The sequence below is a fragment of the Equus przewalskii genome, chromosome 6 (genome assembly GCF_037783145.1).
Source record: "Equus przewalskii isolate Varuska chromosome 6, EquPr2, whole genome shotgun sequence".
NCBI classification, from domain to species: Eukaryota; Metazoa; Chordata; class Mammalia; order Perissodactyla; family Equidae; genus Equus; species Equus przewalskii.
This window is the reverse complement of record NC_091836.1, coordinates 86081325-86105527: the sequence shown is the minus strand read 5'-3', so window position 1 is coordinate 86105527 and position 24203 is coordinate 86081325. Positions and strand designations below refer to the sequence as shown.

The following is a 24203-nucleotide window of genomic DNA, read 5'->3' as shown; positions in this document are numbered from 1 at the left end:
TTCCTGGGGCACCTGGGTTCCCAGGCCAATCCTCCTGACCCCCCATGCTCCCACACCGCACCGCACCCTACCGCCTCGCAGCGGACGTCACACAGCACGGAGGTGGTGTTGATCTGGTAGAAACTGGTAAGAGGGTCGAGCACGTCGGTGCAGCGGGAGGTGTGGCACACGCCATCTGCTGAGAGCTCCACCACCGTCTGGCCTGGCTGCATCACCCCCAGCTCACGGCTCAGACACACGGGGGCCTTCACTGGATGGGCATGCAGGGTGGCAAGAGTCACCGAGAGCCCGGCACCCTCCCACCCGGGCCCAGCCGGGCCCTGTGGCTCACCCATTCCAGCCCTTCCCCAGGGCCCTCTCTTCTCCACTCACCACACTCATATTTGGCGCAGCCACACACGTTCTCCATGCTCTGCATGAACTCCTCGTCCAGCTGGGACTTCTCCCACTGAGTGGGGCAGAGGCATTCAGCACCCTGGGGTGGGGAGGCCCAGCCCGCCCCAGGGAGCAGTCTGCCACCTGGGCCCCTCTCTGTCAGTCACCTCCTGGCAGCTGTAGGCCTAGGGACCCCTGGCACCCTCCCTCCGAGGGAGAAGTGCCACGTGGCTCCCGAGCCTCCCGGCTGAGGAGCACTCCCAGCGTCCTCTCCGGGGCCTCAGGCCTCTCCTGTCATCCCAAGCACCCACTGGCTTCATCAACAAAGGACCACTGCGTGGCTCATACTATTTCCCTTCCTCCTTCACCAGCTGAGGGGAGAAGAGGATGGGACAGGGGACAAAGTGAGAGGAAACGTGTGCTGGGGTGGGGGGAATACATGGAATCCAGAAAACTATGTAAAAAACATAACTTTAAACATAACTTTACATTTCTTAAAGTATTTTCACTTCCCTCAGTGGTCGTGCAGCCTGGTGGTTAATGGCATAGTCTCTGGGGTCAGATTTCCTGGATCCCAATCCTGGCTCTATGATTTACTAGCTACATGACCTTAACCTTAAGTTTCCTTGTTTGTACAATTGAGAAAATTACAGAATTAACCTCACTGGGTTGTCACGAGAATTAGTAGGATAATAGGAAAGTTCCTGGCATGTAGTTAGCTCTCAATAAACATTAGCTACTGCCATGAGTATTGTCATCACCATCATCACTGTCCTCACCATCTCCACCATCACCAGCAGCAGCATCATCCTCACCATCATCACTACAGGATCACTATCATCATCATCCTCACCATCTCCACCATCACCACCACCACCACCACCACCATCATAACCAGCATCTTTATCATCATCCTTGTCATAATCATCATCATCATGGTACTTAATCCTCACCACAACTCTGAAGCACGATCATGCCCACCGCTCCCAGAAAGCAGAGCTTGGGACAACAATGCTGACTTGCAATCAAAGGCTCTTTGCATCGATTGAAGGAATAGGGCCTCCAGGGGAAGGGGTGGATAGAGAGGAGAGGAAAGGGGGAGGCAGACCAGGGAGAGTAGGGAGGGCCAGGGTCTCCATACCAGGTGGCACCGAGGCACCGGGATTGTGTCGCAGTCACACTCTGAAAAACAGGAGGGGCCAGGACCCACCTCACCAGAGATGTCCAGGCAGAGGTCCCCCTGAGCCTCCCAGACCCCTCACTGCAGGCATAGCCCCTCCTCCAGCCTCGCTCTATCCTTGCATGGGGCTGCAGCTCCCCTTGCATTGGTCAGGTAGCGCAGTGATGGGTCCTAAGGCCAAGCCGCACACCGGGCATGGAGTGAGGATAAACAGGCACACGGACCAATCACAAGTTCCCTTTAGTCATCGGGGCTTCATCCCTCCCCGTGCTCCAGAGCCCATTCTAGAACTGACGTGGAGCCTCTCCAGGAAGGAACACGGCAAAGGAGTGAGGGAATTCTGACCATCTGCATCTCTCAAATATATCTTCTGCCAAGCTCAGTTTTACTGCTCCGAGCCTTTGCCTGTGGGCAGGTCCAGCTCTAAGCTATGAGGCACCAGCAGCAAACTGAAGGGACACACCAGCTCTAGCTTCAGGGTGAGGAGAGAGCAAGGTCAGAGGGGCCGGGAAACACCCTCTGGGTCACTCACTCCTGCAAGTGCCTGCTCAATGCTCTGTGCTCTGGGGACAACACAATGAATGAAACAGACTAGAATCTCTGCCCTCGTGAGGTTTACATTCTAGGCCTGGAAAAGGACAAGCAAAAGATCCAGAAGCAAAATAGAGTTTCTCAACTCTTTTTTAAGTAGCACTTTTATATAAAGTTCTGATGTTCATTACTGATCCCTGACACTCCCACCTGCTTCCCAAAAGGATTTGCGGTGGATTTTAATAAAAATTATGTTTACTATCAGGCAGTTGAAATAAAGCTTTTTAAGATGGAAAACTTTTCTGGAACAAAGAACTTGCTTTTTGCCTTTTTTTTATCCTGAGGAGAAAAAGATGTAGGAATGCTGGGCACTCAGAGATTCGGTGCAGGGGGCAGGAGGGCAATCTGGGCGGCTTCCCTCTGGTGACTCTGGAGGGACAGAATCTGAGGCACGTGGACAGTGGGGGGCCTCGGGTCCTCCCTCCTCACACGGGCCCTGGGTCCCCACATGTGGGGAGGGTGTCCCCGCCCAGGGACCTACCACAGGATTTGTAGGGGCAGCAGCGGTCTGGGCTCCACACCTCCACCAGGGCTGTACCCATGCCACACTGCACGTGGGGGCAGCGGAAGCTCTCACACACTGCGTGGGAGGGGAGGTGGGGGACACGTTTGTCACAGATGCCTCGGAGCATGAATCCTCAGCAATGCAACATCAGCTAAGAAGGGGTGCCTCCGGCTCCTCCTTAGGTCCCCCCAGTGTCCTCAGACACCCTCCAGGGCTGGAGTCCAGAGAAGGCCGGGCTCCTGCAGTCTCCCCGTAGAACTATGCCGACAGGGAAGGTTTCCCTCTAGGGGAGGACACGAGTCCTCCCACCCTGTGGAAGCCATCCCCTTGTAGCCCACGCCAGCCTGTGGCTTCAGCCAATGCTCCGCTCGGGCTCACACTTCCCTTCCTACTAGTGTCCAGGCAGCCCCCTCCTGACTTAGGCTTCCTCGGCCATTCTCATCTACTGAGAGACCAAGGCGAGGAGGGAGGCAATCTCTGGGCACAACTTTGTGGTGGGGAGGGGAGGTGAAGATGAAAGACTGTGAGACTTATGTGACTGACTACTAGCAACATTATTGGCACAGGTGAGGACTATCAACCGGTGTTTCAAACAATTAGGAGGTGGAGGGGGAGAAGGACATTCATATAGCGTCAAAGTAATAGGTTACTTTCTGGCTGAAAGAGGAAAAACGAAAACGTAAGATGAAGGGATCTGACAGTCACCACCCTGATCCATGGCCAAGGTCAACAGCACTCACAGTGGCTCAGCCACGCAGTCGGTGTCGCCCGATGTGATGTACTTTGCAGCCCGTGTTCTGTCTAGCCAAAAACTTTTAACTTGAATCCACCAAGACTTAGATCGAAATTCCAGTTTACAGGAAGCACAAAGCGCCGAGGAACAAGGTAAACAGTACCAAGAGGAAGCAACTGGATAAATCCAGAGGGCGAGACCTTCTGCAGGACTACAGCCCAAACTCTACAATTTCGTGTCACACAGAAAAAGAGACCTGTGCTAGATGAAAAGATATTTAAGAGATATAATGTTAATGTGTGGCCCTGGATTGGGTCCTGGATTGGAGAAGCCAGAGGAATCATGGACTGGGTATGACATAACTTGAAAATTTATTAACATGGAAAGGTAAAGATCATGTTTTCCCAGCTAAAAAAGAGCGTGTACAGTACGACCTCTTTTTGGTAAACACACATATACAAAGGCATAGAGAATATCTGGAAGGATGTGGACTAAAGCGTTGACAGCGGAGTGTCTGGCAGGGGGAAGGCAGTATTTTCTTTTTCTTGTATTCACCTGGACTTTGTACTTTCTACCAGGGATGGACAGTGCCCTTGTAGTAAAAGCACAATGAAGACCGAAGGTAATAATATCAACAGCCTCCATTCACTGAGCACCTACCGTATGCCAAGGACCATTAGGTACCTCACACGTGCCATCTCTAACCTTCCCCCTTCACAACAGCCCCTCGAGGCACATACTACTACGGCCATTTTACAAATGAGGACCCTTGGCTCGGAGGGTTAGCACCTTGCCCAGGCCACACGGATAGAAATGGCAGAACTGGGACTCAAGCCATGACTGACTGACGAAGCCTGTCCTCAGTCCACAATACCAGACGACCTCCTGAGAAACACGGGAGGCACGTGAACAAGAGAGGGAGGCTGAGGAGGAGAGTGAAGAGAGAAGCAGGAAGAGGAGAAAAGAGAGGAGAAGGACACTGACGCTCTGCTCAGATCAGCTCTGTGAACACTTGTGCCCAGTGGCCTCTGAGACTCCGGGTGGAGCCGACTGGCCAGGTGTGGCCTGGTCTTGGGGGACTCTCCACGGGAGTCTCCATTGCTTCAAAGGTGGTTCTTGACATTGAACCAGTCAGGGCTGTCCGTGGGGCGTCCTGGCCCCTCACCTACACTGCTCTGTGCAAGTGAGGTCCACCCCACGTTTTTCCTACAGTCAGTGTGCAAAGCAGTGTCTGTGAATTAAATTAAATTTAACCATTTTGTTAACTTTCACCCATTAGGTTTGCTTAAAGTCCGTAATGCTGGCTGTACTATTCTTAATACGTACTACTAAGGTTCCATGTACACAGTACACACTACACAAAGGTACTATGTACACAGCACATGGTATGTACATCAAACACACAGTACCATGTCCTGTAAAAATATCAGAAAGGGCCCACTCTTATTTATCATCACAAAATAAAAGAGCTTCAGAGGCTTCAAAACACAGGGTCTCCAGGAGCAGCCTCCAGGAGCGGGCTCTGTGGTAACAGTGGTGAAACGGACCCTGAAGCAGGGCGCTTGAGTCAGGCAGAGAAGGACTGAGGATCCACGCTGGGGGACTGGAGTGGCCTAAGCATGTGTCCCTCAGCCTAGGCCTCTCCTGGCCCTTGAGGACCTCCATGGAAGAGGCAGGGAGCGTCTTCGTGAAGCCTCAGAGCCATCTGTGTCATAGCCTGGACCCCCATCCACCTCCCATGGCCTGGCCCAGCTTCCTCGGGTGGGGCCTCCCCCCATGGCTGCTCCACGCTTCGGAGCACACCCCTTGGGCGCTCCCTGTTACCCTCTGTCCCATTCCCATTGGTCCTGGGGGAGGACTTTGTGAAGGGGCCCAGTGACACATAAAAGGGCCCCTGGAGCCCCTTCTGGCCACGGCCCCACGTCCAGCCAGCACTCACCACACTGGTAGAGAGGGCAGCAGAGCTCCGTGGTGTTCCTGTCCACCGTGAGCGCCTCTCCTTCCTGACACTCGGGGATCGGGTCTGGGCAGTCGCCACAGGCTGAGCGGGGAGAGGGGCCACCACTGTCACAGGCAGTCCCCTTCACGGGGGGCACTCAAAAACCCCGTTGTGACATGAGGTAGACTAACGGCACCGTTTCACATCTTATGTGACCTGTCCTGGAGTCAGAATCTGGAAGTTCTCCCTCACGTTCACCGAAAGTCTTGCACTAAACCAGCACCACATCCCCACGCTCAGTAATCTACAGGGGGATCCGCCTTCTCTCCCTCCCACACCACTTTCTGGACTTCTCCCTGTGCCCACCCATCCCGAAGAACCCCACTCTTTCCTCCCAGCCACCCGAGGAAGCAGTAGTGAGGAGGAGGGGGGCTGTGGTCCAGGCGTGCATGCTGACACTGGACGGCATGTCCACCCACCACAGAAGTAGGAGGTGCAGCACGAGTCCCCCAGGCGGCCCGCAATCAGGGTCTGGTCCTGGCGGCAGCTGGGGACTAGCTCGGCCTCACACAGGTCTGGGTCACACTCTAGGGAAAAGACAGAAGTTAGGTTGGGAGCAGATCCTGCCTGGCCACATCTGGGCCCCCACCCCAGCTCTGCTTTAATCTCCAGCCAGAACCCAGTCCCCAGAGCTGTCCCTGCCCCCTATCCTAGCTGCAGGGCTCCCCCACCCCCAGGTGGTGGGTACGCCCCTTTCCCGCCCAGGACCTCTCACCGCAGCTGTAGCTGGGGCAGCAGGAGTCCTCCTGGAAGTGGGTGAGGAGCCGGTGGCCTGGGCGGCAGGTGGGGGCGAGGCCTTCACACAGGGTCTGGTTACACACTGGCCCGGAGGCCACAGGACCTGTCACTTGGAGGCCGGGACTCCCCCCAGCCTCCAGCACTGCCCAGACACCCTGGACACCTGGTCCCTGTTACTCCCCCAGGACCCACGTTTCTGGAAGGGGCCTCCCGAGGTCACACAGAGGGTCCAGGATTGGGACAGAAGAGCAAAAAGAGTTAGCATTCATCAAGATGGACCATGTGCCAGCTGCCGTTCCCCATCAGTTCTGACTTCTGTAATTCTCACAATAACCCAGAAGGTGGGTACTATGACCAGCCTCGTGTTACAGGAGAATCCACTGAGGCACAGAGGATGTTAAGTGACCTGCCGAGGCCACAAGACTTCTGGGAGGTGGAGGAGGAATCTACCAGGCCGCCTAGCCCCAGAGCCCGCGCCTTGACGCCCTACCACACACTGACTCAGAAGGCGCAGCGGCTGCCTCCCAGGTGGGGTTCGCCACTCCCCCTAAGGCAGTCCCACAGACACTTCCACCGCCCCAGGCCTTGTCCTATCCATCAAGGTCAGTAGGTCGAGCAGGAGCCTTTATCCGTCTCATGGGTGAGGTCCAGGGAAGCGAAGGGTGGGACTCACCACAAACAGCCCCCAGGCAGCAGGGATCCTCGGTGGGCAGGAGCAAGGCCACCTCCCCGAACCGCGGGCAGCTCTCGGGGCGGGGACCTGGGCACTCCAGGTCCACTGGGACGATGGTGTCTGGGGCTTGGCACCGGTGCTGGCAGCATCCACTGAGGGAGCTGTTCCATGTCTCCCCTAGGGCCCGCGGCACCCCCGTGCTGTCGGTGCAGGCTGCAGTGGGGGCATGGCGGGGCACAGGGGACTGAGGATGGTAGGGAGACCCAGACTGTCCCAGGCTAGACCCTCCCTGGGATGCTGACTACCCCTAAAGCAGACCTGGAGGGACAGAGATGGACCCCAGCCATGGGCAGCAGGAGGGTGAAGGAGACCCTAGGGGGAGGCCAGCTTTGGAGGGCCCCACCCCGGGAGGGGAGGAACCTACCACATTTCTCCTCAGGGATGCAGAGCGCTGAGTGGCGCCGGTGCAAGATGGTGCCCTCAGAGCAGACGCAGCCCTCTCCCAGCACCTGGCACTGCTCCGGGTCCAGTGGGCCCAGCATCCCATCCTGGCACGTCTTGGGGGGCTCGCAGGCTGCCACACATGCCTGGTATGTGGAGTCACTGGAGCACAGGAAGGCTGCAGGGGCACAGCGGGCACCAGGCCTAGCTCAGACCCCAGGCAGGGTGAGGAGTGGGCTCAGAGCATCATCCGTGCCTCAGTGGACAATGCAGAGGGGTTTGGTGTCATTGCCTCCTTTCTCTAGGTCAGGAGTCAACAAAGCACAGCCCACAGCCCAAATCCGGCCTGCAGCCTGTTTTTGCAAATAAAGACTTATTAAAACACAGCCACGCCCATTCATTTACCCATTGTACTACAGGGGCAGAGTTGAGTAGTTGTGACAGAGACCACAGGGCCAGAAAAGCCTCAGATATTTACGATCTGGCCCTTTACAGAAAACGGTTGCCAACCCCATGCTCTAGATCAGTGTTTTCAAACTTTCTTGACTGTAAAAACTAGATTTTACATTGTAGTTCAACACACACGTGCATGTGGAACAGTGGTCCACAAACCTGCTTCAAAAGAATCACTTGGGAGCTTTTGAAAAACCACTGCCGGGACCCCAGCCCAGACCCACGGCGTCCGACTCTCTGATTGCGGGGCCTGAGCATTAGCACTTCTTGAAGTTCCCTGGGTGATTTCAAAGGGTAGCTAGGACTGAGAATCACTGCTACATTGAAACAAAAACCTTTATCACGAAATAAAACTTAATCGTTCTAGGTACAGTACACACTAGCATTTTCTATTCTACTCTATTGCATTTCTAATGCTGGTGCTGACCCCCAAAACTGATTTCAGACCCACTGAGTTGGGACCCACAGTTTGAAAAACACTGCTGTAGATGATTTGCTCTTTTCCTCTTTTATCCGTCTTACTATAGGTGTGGTCTTTCCGGGAGCCGTTTCCAGCCTTTCTGGACATGTTCACATTTATAACTCAAACTGCTGGGCCGGTCCATCCCTGCCCACTCCACTAATGAACCCTGCTGGGGGTGGAGACGAGGTGGGTCTCACTTCCTTCCTCGAGGAAGGAGGGGAGAAGCCGAAAGAAGAGAAAGATGACCAAAAACGAAGAGAAAGGAACTAATATACGCTGGATGGTAACCATATGATGGGCGCGTGCGAGGTCTTCCATACGCATCATTTCATATCATCTTCAAACAACCCTAGCGGGAGCTATTATTACTGTCCCATCGTACAGATGAGGCAAGGAGACTCAGAGCAATTAAATAATAAATAAGTGAGATTTATTTGACATATCAATATAAATTATAATAAAAATAAATTTGTTAATTTATAAGATATTTCTAAATTTATTAATTAATATAAATGAATGAATAATTAAACCTGGGAAAGCCCAGTCTTGGACTTAGGTCTGTGAGCCTCTTCTCACTCTGACAGGGGGTGGAAGCAACAGAAACCACAGAGGAGACCCTCCCAAGCCCCCACCTCAACTCACGGCAGTAGTCGGAGCGCCGCCACTTGATGCACACGTGGAACTTGTGGCACATGGCCACGTACACAGTCAGTGCCACGCAGGGCTGCTGCACGTACTTGGTGTCCCGGATCCACAGGTCACAGAACGACTCTGGGGGTACCTGGGCACACGCAGCAGGCAGTGTTGCCTACCCGGCTGCCCCACATTCCAGGGCCCAGCCCCTCCCAGCCCTGCCCAGGGGACACCAAGCCTCTGCGGGCTCCCAATCTGGTCCCAAGCTCAACACCTCCGGGAGCTCACCCAGACTGACGCCTCCCTGCACCAGGCATTGGTCCCTGTGCTGGCAGGTCCCTGCCATTCCCAGCCCAGGGGTCCCCCCATGGCAGACCCAGTTGACACATACAAAGCGGTGGCAGGCGCTGAAGGTGCGGTTGGACACCATGCGCAAGCAGGGCGAGCAGTCGGCCGTGGCACAGCTGTCTGGGCGGAAGCGTGTCTGGCCCACTGAGGTCAGGGAGCTGGGCACCTGCCAGCTGTCCAGAAACGGAGCAGGATCCTCAGCTCCACTCACCACAGAACCATCCTGCAGGGTGAGGTCATTGGCTGCGTCCCCATCACAGATACCTGAAAGGGCAGAATGATCCCCATAGCCATAACAATCACCACCACTCCCAGGTCCCCAGCTGTCACTCTGCATATTCCTCACAACAATTCTTTGAGGCTGGTATTACTATTATCCCCATTTTATAGATGAGGAAAATGTGGCAGAAAGAAGCTAAGAAACCTGCCGTGTAAGAAAATGTCTTTGTTCTTAGGAAATACACACCAAAGTACTTAGGGATAAAGGGATACAATGTCTCGAACTTACTTTCAAGTGGTCCAGAAAAAATGCATATATATATATATATAAATATTGCATATGCATACAAAAATGCATATATATAAATGTATATATATAGAGAGAGAGAGACACGCAAATGGGGCAAAATGTGAACAATCAGTAAATCTCGGTAAAAGGTACATGGGAGTTCTTTATACTATTTTTGCAACTTCTCAGTTTGACATTCTATCAAAATAAAAAGTTACCCCAGAAAACCTGCGTTAGCAGAGACTGCTAGTTAATTATCACCCCTGTTTCTTCCTCCTCCTGGGAAGTCAGCCAGGCTATTTTCCCAGGCTCCCTGTGGCCGGGTGAGACCATGTGACTGAGTCCCAGCCACTGGAATGTGCATGAAGGTGATGGGCACCACTTCCAGGCCCGGTCCATAAAAACTCCCCAACTCTTTTCCCTCCTGTGGAGTTGGAAGCTCGTGCTGAAAATGGCAGAGCCACAAGACGGAAGGAATCCAGGTCTCTGAGGCATCACTCTCCATCTGGGAATAAACTATTGTTATTAAGGCACTGAGCTGGGGGTAGGACTGAAGTTTATCTGTCACAGCTTCTAACATGATCTGAACTCCCAGCCTCACCTCTCACTCCAGGCTGTAGACACACACACTTGCCTGCCCTTGATTGAAACACTTCCACAGAAGTCCTCCCTTCCAGGGCCCCTCAGATGCACCCGTCCATGGCCTTCCCAACTCTGTGTACAAGGTTTGGTTTACAGGTCTGTCTTTCACAAAAGCCTCCAGCTCTGAGTGCAAGGACTTATCTCCTTTAGATCTCCCCCTCCTAGTGTCCCCCAGGTTGCCTAGCAGGGTGCCCAGGAAACCAAGTGTTACTTTGGATAAAACAGAGATATAAACTAGCTGACTTTGCTCTGACAACCCCAGCCACCGGTTTTGTGAATATAAAGCACGACTTAATACAAAACCCTTAGATTTTATCAACGATCCGAATGATCACATTTTTGGTCTTGGCATGGAGTCACTGAAGGGTGTCACAAACGCATCCTAGGGAGGAAGTAGCCCGCAGGATTACTGCTGACCACAGCCCTCCTCCTCAGGCACAAACAGTAGAGGAAGAAATGGCGAGAAACGGATGGCAGAGGTGGTGGTGATTGGGGGTGTGTGTGTGTGTGTAAGGAGACTTGTTTGTGTCAGTAAGAATGGGAGTTTCGTAAAACAGGGATTTTTGTTTGTTTTGCGTACTGTTCTGCCCCCAGTGACTGGTACATGGTAAATGTTTGCGCAAATGAAAGAATGAGCATGGAGCAGGCTTACATGTGTTAGTCCATGAGTAGGGGGCATTTTGAATACAGGGGCGTGAGAGTCAGTGAATGAAATGGGTGCAGATTTATGAACAGAGGGCATGCAAGTATGTATGTGTGTATCCTATGTCATCCATCACCATCATCATGGCAGTCTGTCATGGAGTGCCCCATGGGGCTCACATCCTTCTGTCTCTGCAAGGAGCAGTAGTCTACACTTAGACTCCTCCCGTACCCCTTTTTCTTGTCAAAATACATCTAGTCCCTTAAGGTATGCTCTCTGCAATCATACTGTGGTCTGAAGAGCATTAGTTCTATGTGTTGTGGCAGCTCTGCTGTGTGACCTTAGGCAAACCACTTAACCTCTCTGAGCCTCCTTTCTTCTTTATTTCAATGGCCAACAGTCAGGACTGTTGTCTGGATAACCTAGAACAAATGAGATCAGAGCGTGGAAGTGCTTTGTGAAGTGCCCAGGCATTTGCGGACGGGAAGGATTATCTGGTATTAGGGAGTTATCAGGGGAGCTGACAGACAATGTCGGCTGAAGTGACAAGAGGCTGAGGACAGAGCCCTGTGCCATCTCCCTGCTGCAGCTTCAGCCCCAGAATGCAGGACATTAGTTCTCAGCCCTGGCAGCCCCCCTGGTCCCACCTCTGGCCTGGTGCTCTGTCTCAGCTTTCCCTGGTCCAGGGTGCCCTGTGTCTGGGGGCAGAGATGGACCCAGGAAGCAGCCCCCTCCCCCAGCTGGGTCCCACCTCACCGCACAGGCCACGGCCCCGGGCCTCGCTGGCTTTGCTGGCCTCCAGGATCATGAGTCCCGAACTGTGGAGCCACTGGATCTGGATGTGTGATGGCGTCTGGATCACGTACATGTGGCCTGTGTCCTCAATTCGGAACCCGTATCTGCTCACTGGGGGCCACACAGCCTGAGAGTCCACAGTCACCTTGTAGGGGGGAGGTGTTCAATGTGAGCATAGCTTGTCTGTCTGTCTGTCCATTCCATCCATGCATTTATTCAACAGACATTTATTAAGCACCTGCTATGTGCCAGGCTCTGTTTCAGGCACATGCAGCCAAGACACAGCCCAAGGTGGCACGGGAGAATTCTGAGAACATTTTTAGGAGCACAAAACAATGAAACAAGAAATGCAACAGCTGGAGGCAGGCTGCATCTCTTTGCCCAAATAAACGCTGATCCTGAGCTTCCTCATCATTCTACTCTTTCCTCATTCTGCTCAGATCATTTCTTCTGGGATGTTCTCCCTAAACCCTCAGCCTCTGGGTTGGGCGCCCCTTCTCTGAGGTCTCCCCATCTCTGCACTGGCCATGAAGACAGAATCTGTCTGTTCCCTCATCGAGGCCCCGGTGGACTGTGAGTTTCTTACGGGCAGAAACTATGTCTCCTTCACCTTTGGGTCCCCCGCATCTGCCTTTGGGCCCGACACAAACCGGGGTTCAATCACTGTTTGTTAAATACGCAACATACTCCAAGTCTCTCAAACACTTTAAATTCAAAGCTACAACCTCAGCTGCCATGTTGACAAGGTTAAATTTGGATGTATTATGGATTATTAGTTTTACTTTTTAGAAATTGGAGATGAAAAGATTAGGGTGTTAAAATATTTCTAATGACTTTACCCCTCCTCCAAGAATCACTGTTTTACTAAGCATTTGGCAAATTATCCAGCCCATGACCCACTGTGTTGAAGTAGAGGGCGCCTCAGCCCAGCAGTCAGAAAACTTTGACCTTGGGGAAGTTCTGGGCTCTCTCAGGGCCTGAGCCTTCCTAGCTGTGCAGACAGGGGCTTGGGCTGATGACCCTGGGGCGCGCTCCCAGCTCTGGGAGTGAATAATCGTATCTGAAGCCCAGAGGTCCTCACCTGTGTTCGCAGGACTCTGGGTCCAAGTAAGGACCAGGGACAAAAGTTTCAAAACTAACGACTTGGACTTTGGCTTCTGAGCAAGATGGAGTGACAAGGACTGGATTTACCCTCTTGCCTTAAACAACCAAAAACCCTCACAAAATCGATGGAACAACAGCTTTCAGACACTGAACAGGCGGCTGTGCAGGAGAGCGATTCTCAAGAAGGGAAACAAACGCGGTGAGCCTTATGACTGCCAAGCTCACTGCTTAGAGAAGGTGCCCAGGCCACGGGGCAGGAAGGAGGAACCCAGGAGAGCCCAGTGGTCTCCCCAAGGTCGTGAGACTAGCGTCGGGAGTTGACAGAGGCCAAGAGAGCTCGACTTTTCAGGGCAAGAGCACTGAAAAGGAGAGAGCTGCGGAGAGTGAGTGAGAGACACAGAGAGAGAAGACAGCTGGGGACAGGGAGGGAGGGAGAAGAGAGAATACTGAACAGTGTATGCAGATGAGAAAACTCCTTGCGGCCAGGGAAAGACCCACCTGATGCAAGCAGACAAAGTCCTCAGCGCTTACCCCAGGTGGGAACAGCTACAGCTACTGCCAGCTAGAGAGGAAAAAACCCCTAATTCATAGGGAATAAGCCGAGGATGCAGAAGGCGGCTTCAGTACTGAGGAATTATTCCTCAGAAGAAAGAATAAAATCACACTTAGAGAAAAGGCTACTCTGGCTCCACCCAATGGGCTTAAAAGCAAGCCTCAAAAGGATCAACTGTTTCCAAGCAGTACAACTGTTACGAAGCTCAAGAATATTTCTAAAAAGAAGAGAAACGAGTATCCAGCATCCAACAAGACAAAACCCACAATGTCTGGAATCCAATGAAAAAAACTGTCAGGCATGCAAAGAAGCAGGAAAATACAACCCACAACGATGGGGAAAATCAATCCACATTGACACATTTAATAGAATTAGTAGACAAGGACACAAAAATAACTATTAAAACTATATTCTATATGTTCAAGAAAGTAGAGGAAAACATAAGAATGTTAAGGTGAGATGTGGAAGATTAAAAAAGACCCAAATCAAACTTCTAGAGATGAAAAATACAATCAATGTCTGAGATAAAAAATACACTGGATGGGATTAACAGATGATTAGACACTGTAGGTGAAAATACTAATAAACTTAAATACAGAGCAACAGATGCTATCCAAAATTAAACACGGAAAGGAAAAAAGACTGGAAAAAAATGATGAACAGAACATAAGTGTGGAACAACTTCAAGTGGCCTAATATACATGTAATTGGAATCCCCATAAGAGAAATGAATTACCAGGCATATCATAACCAAATTGCTTAAAAACACTGATAGAAGGAAAACTGTAAAAGCGGTCAGAGGAAAAGACATGTACAGAGGAACAAAGATAAGAATGACAGAGGTTTTTTATTAGAAATAAGCAAGGCAAAAAGACAATGGAACTCCATAGCAGCACTATTTACAACCGCTGCCAAAAGGCAGAAACAGCCCAAGTGTCCATCAATGGATGAGTGGGAAAACCAACTGTGGTATATACGTAGAGTGGAATATTATTCAGCCATAAAAAGGAATGAAGTACTCATAGATGCTACCTCAAAAACATGATGCTAAGTGAAAGAAGCCAGGCACAAAAAGTCACATAGTGTATGACTCCATTTACATGAAATATCCAGAATAAGCAAATTTATAGACAGAATGCATATTGGTGGCTTACAGGGGCTGGGAGATAGGCAAATGGGGAACAACTGCTTAATGGGTAGAAGGTTTCCTTTTGGGGTGATGAAAATATTTTGGGATTAGATAGGGGTGGTGGTTGTACAACATTGTGAATGTACTAAATGGTGCTGAACTGTTAACATTAAAATGGTTAATTTTATGTTATGTCAATTTCACCTCAATTAAAAAGAAAAGACAGTGGGGCAAAATCTTTAAAGTACTGAGAGAAAAATTAAAGTCAACCTGTAATTCTGAACCCAGTGAAAATAACTTTAAAAAATGAAGGTGAGATCAAGACTTTTTCAGACACACAAAAGCTGAAAGAATTTATCACCAGCAGACCTGCACGGTGAGAGTGTTAAAGGGAGTCCTTCAGGCAGAAGAAAGGTGGTATCCAGTGAAAATCCACATCTACCCAAAGGAATAGCCAGAAACGGTAAATATGTGAATAATATAAACTTTTCTTATTTTAAAAATCATGTTAGGGGGCCAGCCTGGTCACATAGCAGTTAAGTTCGTGTGCTCCGCTTCGGGGACCTGGGTTCACCAGTTTGGATCCCAGGCACGGACCTGCACACTGCTCATCAAGCCACACTGTGGCAGGTATCCCACACATAAAATAGAGGAAGATGGACACAGATGTTAGCTCACGGCCAATCTTCATCAGCAAAAAGAGCAGGGTTGGTGGTGGCTGTTAGCTCAGGGCTAATCTTCCTCAAAAAAGAAAAACCACATTAAAAGATAAGTGGCTGCTTAAGGAAAAAAATAATCACAATGCACTTGGAGTTTATAACAAACATAGAAGTAAAATGTATGACAACAGTAGCACAAAGGCAGGACACTGTTATTAAGGTTCTCATGCTGTACGTGATTGAGTATATTACTTGAGCTTGACTGACAAGTTAAAAATATATACTAAATACATTTAAAATACTATACTATACTATAGTAAAAACTCTACAGCTGCCACTGAAAGAGAAGAATAAAAATGTATAGATAATAATCCAATATAGGAGATGAAATGGAATCATTAAGAATAATCCAAAAGAAGGCAGAAAAAGAGGAAAGGGAGGGGAATGAGGAAGAAATGGGACAAAGAGAAGACAAATAGCAACATCATGGTACATACAAACCCAACCATGTTGATGACCAAGTTAAATGTAAATGGTCTAAACATCTGCAATTAAAAGGCAGACACCTGCAGACTAGATAAGAGCAAAAGAAGATCCAACTATTCACTCCCTACAAAATTCCATTTTTAAGTAAAAAGACACAAATAGTTTAAAAGAAAAAGGATGGAAGAAGATATATCTTAGATATAGACATTAGGTAAACATGCTAGCACTAATCAAAAGAAAGCTGGAGAAGCTCTTACAGACAAGTCAAACAAAACAGAATCCAGACGAAGACTTTTACCAGGATAAAAAGGCCATTTCATACTGATAAAGGAGTGAATTCAAGAGGACATAACAATCCTAAGTGTTATGCACCCAACAACAGATTTTCAAAATTTGTGAATAAAAAACTGATAAAACTCCAGGGAGAAATAGACAAATAAACAATTATAATCAGAAACTTCAACATCCTCTCCTCAGTAATTGATAGAACAAGTATACAGACATAGTAAGGATTAGAAGGCTTGAACAACACTATCAGCCAGCTTGACCTAACTGACATGCACAGAACACTCCACCCCACTCAACAACAGAATACACGTTTACCAAGATAGAGTATATTCTGGTACGTAAAACAAACCTCCTCAAATTTAAAAGGGTTCAAGTTAGACAAAGTATGTCCTCTGAACACAATGGAATTAAATTATAAATTAATTACAAAGATATCTGGAAAATCACCAAATATTTGGGGACAAAAGAAAACACTTATAAAGAACCCACAGGCCAAATAAAAATCAAAAGGGGAATTTAAAAGTATTTTGAGCTTAATGAAAATAAAAACGCAACATACCAAAATTTGTAAGATGCAGCTAAATCACTACCTAAAGGGAAAATTGTAGTACTAAATGTGGGTTTTTTTTGTTTTTTTGGTGAGTACAATTCGCCCTGAACTAACATTTGTTGCCAATCTTCCTCGTTTTTTTTTTCTTCCCAAAGCCCCACTGCATAGTTGTAAATCCTAGTTGTAAGTCATTCTAGTTCTTCTATGTGGGATGTTGCCACAGCATGGCTTGATGAGCAGTGTGTAGGTCCACACCCTGGATCTGATCTAGTGAACCCTGGGCCACTGAGGTGGAGTGCATGAACTTAACCACTCAGCCATGGGGCTGGCCCCCCAAAGGCTTATATTAGAAAAAGAAGAAAGGCCTTAAATCAGTGACCTAGGCTGCCACCTTAATAAATCAGAAAAAAAGAGTAAAGTGAACCTAAAGTACGGAGAAGAAAGAAAATAATAAAGAGCAGAAATCAATGAAATAGAAAAAAAACAATAGAGAAAACCAATAAAACCATTTTTTTGAGACAAGCAATAAATTTGATAAACCTTTAGCCAGACTGGTCAGGAAAAAAAGAAATGATACAAATCACCTGGGGCCGGCCCCATGGCCAGTGGTTAAGTTCACATGCTCTGCTTTGGCAGCCCAGGGTTTCGCTGGTTCGAATCCTGGGCGTGGACGTGGTACCGCTCATCAAGCCATGCTGAGGTGGCATCCCACATGCTACAACTAGAAGGACCCACAACTAAAATATACAACATGTACTGGGGGGATTTGGGAGAAAAAGGAAAAAATAAAATCTTAAAAAAAAAGAAAAGATACAAATGACTAATATCAGGAATGAGACAAGGTACACAGATACAGATCCTACAGACAAAAGGATAGCAAGAGTATATGAAGAACAACTTAATGCCTATAAATCTGACAACTTGGATGAAATGCACAAATTCTGTGAAAGATGCAAACTACCCAAGCTCAACAAAGAAGAAATAGGCAACCAGACTAGCCCTATATCTTTTAAAGAAATTTAATATGTATTTTAAAACCTCCCCAAAAGAAAACTCCAGGCCCAGATGGCTTCACTTGAATTCTACCAAATGCTTAAGGATGAAATAATAGTATTACCATGTCTACACTAACTCTTCTAGAAAATTAAAAAGACATGTATAGAACACTCCATCCAAAAGCAGCAGAATACACATTCTTCTCAAGTGCGCATGGAACATTCTCAAGGATAGACCATATGTTGGGAAACAAGGCAAGCCTCTATAAATTTTAAAAAATTGAAATAATAACAAGCATCTTCTCTGATCATAATGCTATAAAGCTAGAAATTAATTACAAGAAAAAAATCTGAGAAAGGGACAAAGATGTGGAGACTAAACAATACACTATTGAACAAGCAATGGATCATTGAAGAAATTAAAGAAGAAATCAAAAAATATCTGGAGACAAATAAAAATGATAACATGCCATACCAACTCATATGGGATGCAGCAAAAGCTGTATTAAGAGGGAAATTCATCGCAATACAGGCACACCTTAACAAACAAGAAAAATCCTAACTAAGCAATCTCAAATTACACCTAACTGAATTAGAAAAAGAACAAGCAAAGCCCAAAGTTAGCAGAAGGAGAGAAATAATAAAAATCAGAGCAGAAATAAATGCTGTTGAAACAAAAAAGGCAGTAGAAAGGATCAATGAAACAAAGAGCTGGTTCTTTGAGAAGATAAAATTGACAAACCCCTAGCCAGACTTACAAATAAAAAGAAAGAGAAAGCTCAAATAAACAAAATCAGAAATGAAGAAGGAGAAATAACAACAGACTCCACAGAAATACAACGGATTATAAGAGAATACTACGAAAAACTATACACCAACAAAATGGATAACCTAGAGGAAATGGATAAATTCTTAGACTCTTACAACCTCCCAAAGCTAAGCCAAGAAGAAGCAGACAATCTGAACAGACCACTCATAAGGAAAGAGATTGAAACAGCAATCAAAAGCATCCCAAAGAATAAAACCCCAGGATCAGACACCTTTCCCGGGGAATTCTACCAGACTTTCAGAGAGGATTTCATACCCATCCTTTTCAAGCTATTCCAAAAATTAGGGGAGATGCAACACTTCCTAACACATTCTATGTGGCTAACATCACACTGATACCAACGCCTGACAAGGACAGCCAAAAAAAGAGAACTACAGGCCAATATCGCTGATGAACATAGATGCAAAAATTCTCAACAAAATTTTGGCAACCCGAATTCAGCAGTACATCAAAAGTATCTGGGGCCGGCCCGGTGGCGCAGCAGTTAAGTGCGCACATTCCGCTTCAGCGGCCCGGGGTTCGCCGGTTCGGATCCCGGGTGCCGACATGGCACTGTTTGGCAAGCCATGATGTGGTAGGCATTCCACATATAAAGTAGAGGAAGATGGGCACAGATGTTAGCTCAGGGTCAGCCTTCCTCAGCAAAAAGAGGAGGATTGCCAGCAGTTAGCTCAGGGCTAATCTCCCTCAAAAGAGAAAAAAGGTATCATACATCACGATCAAGTGGGATTCATACCAGGGACACAGGGATGGTCCAACATCCACAAATCAATCAACGTGATACACCACATCAACAAACTGAGGAATAAAAACCACATGATCATCTCAATAGATGCAGAGAACGCATTTGACAAGATCCAACAGCCATTTATGATAAAAACTCTTAACAAAATGGGGACAGAAGGAAATTATCTCAACATAATAAAGGCTATATATGACAGACCCACAGCCAACATCATCATCAATGGGCAAAAACTGAGCACCGTCCCCCTGAAAACAGGAATGAGACAAGGATGCCCTTTATCACCGCTCTTATTCAACATAGTACCGGAGGTTTTGGCCAGAGCAATTAGGCAAGAGAAAGGAATAAAAGAAATCCAAATAGGGAGGGAAGAAGTGAAACTCTTGCTGTTTGCAGATGACATGATCTTATATATAGAAAACCCTGAAAAATCCATTGGAAAACTAATAGAAATAATTAACAACTACAGTAAAGTTGCAGGGTACAGAGACAACTTACAAAAATCAGTTGTTTTTCTATACTCCAACAACGAACTTACAGAAAGAGAACGAAAAGTATAATTCCATTTGCAATCGCAACTAAAAAAATAAAGTACCTAGGAATAAATTTAACCAAGGAGATGAAGGACTTATACAAAGAAAACTGCAAGACATTGCTGAGAGAAACTGATAATGACTTAAAGAGATTCCTTGCTCATGGATTGGAAGAATAAACATAGTTAAAATGTCCATATTACCCAAAGCAATCTACAGATTCAATGCAATCCCTATCAGAATCCCAATGACATTCTTCACGGAAATAGAGCAAAGAATACTAAAATTCATATGGGGCAATCAAAGACCCTGAATTGCTAAGGCAATCCTGAGAAAAAGGAACAAACCTGGAGGTATCACAATCCCTGACTTCAAAATGTACTACAAAGCCATAGTGACCAAAACAGTGTGGTACTGGTACAAAAAGAGGCACACAGATCAATGGAACAGAACTGAAAGCCCAGAAATAAAACCACACATCTATGGTCAGCTAATCTTCGACAAAGGTGCCAAGAACATGCAATGGAGAAAAGATAGTCTCTTCAATAAATGGTGTTGGGAAAACTGGACAGCCACATACAAAAGGTAGACCACTATCTCACACCATACACAAAAATAAACTCAAAATGGATCAAAGACTTGAAGATACGTCCTGAACCTATAAAACTCCTGGAAGACAATATTGGTAGTATGCTCTTTGACATTGAACTACAAAGGATCTTTTCAAATACCGTGTCCTCTCAGACAAAGGAAACAAAAGAAAAAATAAACAAGTGGGAATTCATCAGACTAAAAAGCTTCTGCAACGCAAAAGAAACTAGGATCAAAACAAAGAGACAACCCATCAATTGGGAGAAAATATTTGCAAATCATATATCTAACAAGGGGTTAATCTCCATAATATATAAGGAACTCACACAAACGAACAATAAAAAAGCAAACAACCTGATCAAAAAGTGGGCAGAGGATATGAACAGACATTTTTCCAAAGATATACAGATGGCCAATAAACACATGAAAAGATGGTCAACATCACTAATCATCAGGGAAACGCAAATCAAAACTACACTAAGATACCATCTTACGCCTGTTAAAATGGCTATAATCACTAAGACTACAAATAACAAATGTTGGAGAGAGTGTGGAGAGAAGGGAACCCTTACACACTGCTGGTGGGAATGCAAACTGGTGCAACCACTATGGAAAACAGTATGGGTATGCCTCAAAAAACTAAAAATAGACCTACCATATGACCCAGCCATCCCACTACTGGGTATCTACCCAAACAATTTGAAACCAACAATCCAAAGTAACATATGCACCCCTATGTTCATCGAAGCACTATTCACACTAGCCAAGACCTGGAAGCAACCCAAGTGCCCATGGACTGATGATAAGATAAAGAATACGTGGTATATATGTACAATGGAATACTCCTCAGCCAGAAAAGAAGACAAATTCATCCCATTTGCAATAACATGGAAGGACCTAGAGGGAATTGTGCTAAGCGAAATAAGCCAGTCTGAGACAGACAAACACCAGATGATATCACTCATGTGGAATATAAACAAGTACTGGGACAAAGAAAATAGCTCAGTGGTTACCAGGGGAAGGGGGGGCACTAGAGGTGAAGGGGAGCCCTTACATGGTGACAGTCAAGAAATAATGTACAAATGAAATCTCACATTGATGTAAACTATTATGAACTCAATAAAAAAGAAATAACCAAAAAAAAAAAAAAGATTCAGAAGAACAACAACAAAAAAAGGGGAGGGGAAATATTTTCCAATTCATTATATGAGGCCTGCGTTACTCTGGCATCAAAACTAAACTAACATATTATAGGAAAATTTAGACTAATACACCTCAAGGAGATGCAACAATATATAAAAAGGGTAACATATTCTTATCAAGTGAAGTTAATTCCAGGAATGCAAGACTGGTTTAACATTTGAAAATCAAAATAATTCATCATATTAATAGTCTAAAGAAGACCAGTGGAATATTATTCAGTGCTAAAAAGAAATGAGCTATCAAGCCATGAAAAGACATGGAGGAAACTTAAGTGCATATTACTAAGCAAAAGAAGTTAATCTGAAAAGCCTACATACTATATAATTCCAACTATCTGACATTCTGCAAAAGGCAAAACTATGGAGACAGTAGAAAGATCAGAGGTTATGGGGAGGGGATGAACAGGCAGAGCAGAAAGGATTTTGAGGGCAGTGCAAATACTCTGCATAATATTATAACGATGAATATATGTCATTATACATTTGCCCAAACCCATAGAATGTACAACACCCGGAGTGAACCCTACAGTAAACTATAGACTTTGGGTGATTAACATGTGTTAATGTAGGTTCATCACTGGTGACAAATGCACCATTCTGGTGAGTGGTGCTGATAATGGGGGAGGCTATGCATGTGTAGGGGCAGGGGTATATGAGAAATCTCCGTATCTGCCTCTCAATTTTGTTGTGAGCCTTAAACTGTTCTAAAAAATTAAGTACAAAAAAATAGTCTGAGGAATGGTGACAATAAAAGGCTAAATTGTGGTGTCTCCATCAGTAGTTTGCTCTCTTTGTGGGTGCCCCACGACAAAATCTCCTGAAGCAAACCACTGGTCTGACCTCAGTAACATCAAGATTGAAGTTCCATACCTTCAGGAAGCTTTCCAAGCAGGAATGGTCAAGAAAGGCATTCTCACAGACAGCTCAAATACTTTTAAGAAAAAATAATCAGTGAAACTCACACAACATTGGGGCCTAAACGAGCAGTAAATACCTCTCTGTGTACTTTACAATATCCTTGCTGAATCAAGGACTGCCAGAATCATAAGACAATAATAATAACAGACCTTCAAAAATGGTAATTGGAAGATATTAAAGCTGGAAAATTGAAACTAGAAAATCCAGAGAATCCAAGAATTTTTTTAACATGACAGTTAAATTGAACTCATCTGATCACACTTAAAATTTGATTGCACAGTTATTAAATCCCAGGATTATAGTTTCTTTTGCTTAAGGTAAACTGTCTTCTACTTTTAAACATGTTTAATGAAGAAACTTTTGCTATTGTTGTAAATGTTTGACTTAGTTTTTTTTTAAAATAAAATGTTCTCTAAATAAAACTATTCTTTGTAAGCAATTTATTAAAAATAAATTTGAAAATCTTTCCTCTTTCATGTAAACACAAAAAATATTGTGATCTTGTAAAAGAAGGTCTAAAAAAGAAAAAGAATATGATTCTCTCAATAGATGCACAAAAAAAACATTTGACAAAATTCAATAACTGCTCAAGGTAATAATAACTCTCGGAAAACTACAATGAGAAGGAGACTTTCTTAACCCGACAAAGGACATCTACCAAAAGCAAATAACTAGCTCCATTCTTTACAGTGAAAGACTGAACACCTTCTCCCTAAGATCAGACACAAAACAAGGATGTTGGCTGTCAATCCCTCTTACTCAACATCATACTAGAGGTCCAGCTAGTGCAACGAGCAAGAAAAATAAATAAAAAACATACACATTGGCAAGTACGAAATAAAACTGTCTCTATTTGGAGAAGACAAAATCGTCTATCTAGAAAAAAATGAAGAATCTACAAGAACTAATAAGTGAGTTTAACAAGGTTGTAAGATACAAGGTCAACATGCAAAAATCATGTGTACACACAACCAGCTAAACAAAAACTCAATGGTGTTTTTACAAACACAAAAATCAGTTGTATTTGCACATATTACAATGAGCAGTTAGAAAGCAAAATAAAAACAATAGAATCATTTATAATAGCAGCAAAAATATGAAATATTTAGAGATAAATCTAACAAAATATGTGCAAGATTCTTACACTGAAAACTAAAAAACACCAATGAAAAAATCAGAGAAGACCTAAACTAATAGAGAGATGTACCATGTTCATGGATTGGAAAACTCACTAATGTTTAGATTGCACTTCTCCCCCCAAATAACTATATATTTAAACCAATTCCAATCAAAATCCTAGCACAATGTTTTCTAGAAATCAACAAGCTGATTCTAAATTTATATGGAAAGATACAGGATTAAAATAACCAAGACAACTTTTGAAAAGGAAGAAAGTTGGAAGACTCATACTATCTAATTTAATAAAAAGCAACAGTTATCTGGACAGTGTGGCATTGGTGAAAGGCCAAATATATAGATTAATGGAACAATATTAAAAGTCTAGAAATAAACCCAAACATTAACAGTCAATTGATTTTTGACAAAGACGCACAGACAAATTCAATGGAGACAGGATAGCCTCTTCAACAAACGGTGCTGGAACAATTGAGTATCCATATGCAAAAAAGTGAATCTTGACCCACACCTAACACCATTTATAAAAATTGACTTAAAACACAACATATACCTTAAAGTAATGCCTAAAACTATAAAACTTCTAGAAGAAAACATAAGAGAAAATCTTTGAGACTTTGCCAAAGGTTTGTTAGATCAACATCAAAATCATGATCTATAAAAGAAAAAATTGGTAACTGGACTCCCTCAAAACTAATAACTTCTGGGAGCCAGCCCAGTGGCATAGTGGTTAAGTTCACACACTCCATTTCAGCAGCCCGGGGTTCGTG

General features: G+C 45.8%; 1 protein-coding gene and 1 non-coding gene across 2 annotated transcripts in view; one reads left to right on the top strand and one right to left on the bottom strand.

The window, feature by feature from the left end:
* OTOG (otogelin) overlaps nt 1-24203 on the bottom strand; it is a 94995-nt gene that overhangs the window by 6345 nt on the left and 64447 nt on the right. Inside the window, exons 39-50 of the mRNA XM_070626646.1 lie at nt 11682-11865; nt 9176-9396; nt 8794-8932; nt 7219-7413; nt 6795-7007; nt 6099-6203; nt 5803-5910; nt 5324-5425; nt 2628-2726; nt 1517-1557; nt 373-448; nt 72-250 (exon numbers count right to left, since the gene is read on the bottom strand). Of these exons, the coding sequence (XP_070482747.1) occupies nt 72-250; nt 373-448; nt 1517-1557; nt 2628-2726; nt 5324-5425; nt 5803-5910; nt 6099-6203; nt 6795-7007; nt 7219-7413; nt 8794-8932; nt 9176-9396; nt 11682-11865 (1662 nt within the window). The remainder of the gene's footprint in view (nt 1-71; nt 251-372; nt 449-1516; nt 1558-2627; nt 2727-5323; nt 5426-5802; nt 5911-6098; nt 6204-6794; nt 7008-7218; nt 7414-8793; nt 8933-9175; nt 9397-11681; nt 11866-24203) is intronic.
* Nucleotides 22112-22227, top strand: LOC139084393 (small nucleolar RNA SNORD89). Its single transcript, XR_011541736.1, has one exon. It is a non-coding gene; the product is annotated as a small nucleolar RNA SNORD89 (small nucleolar RNA).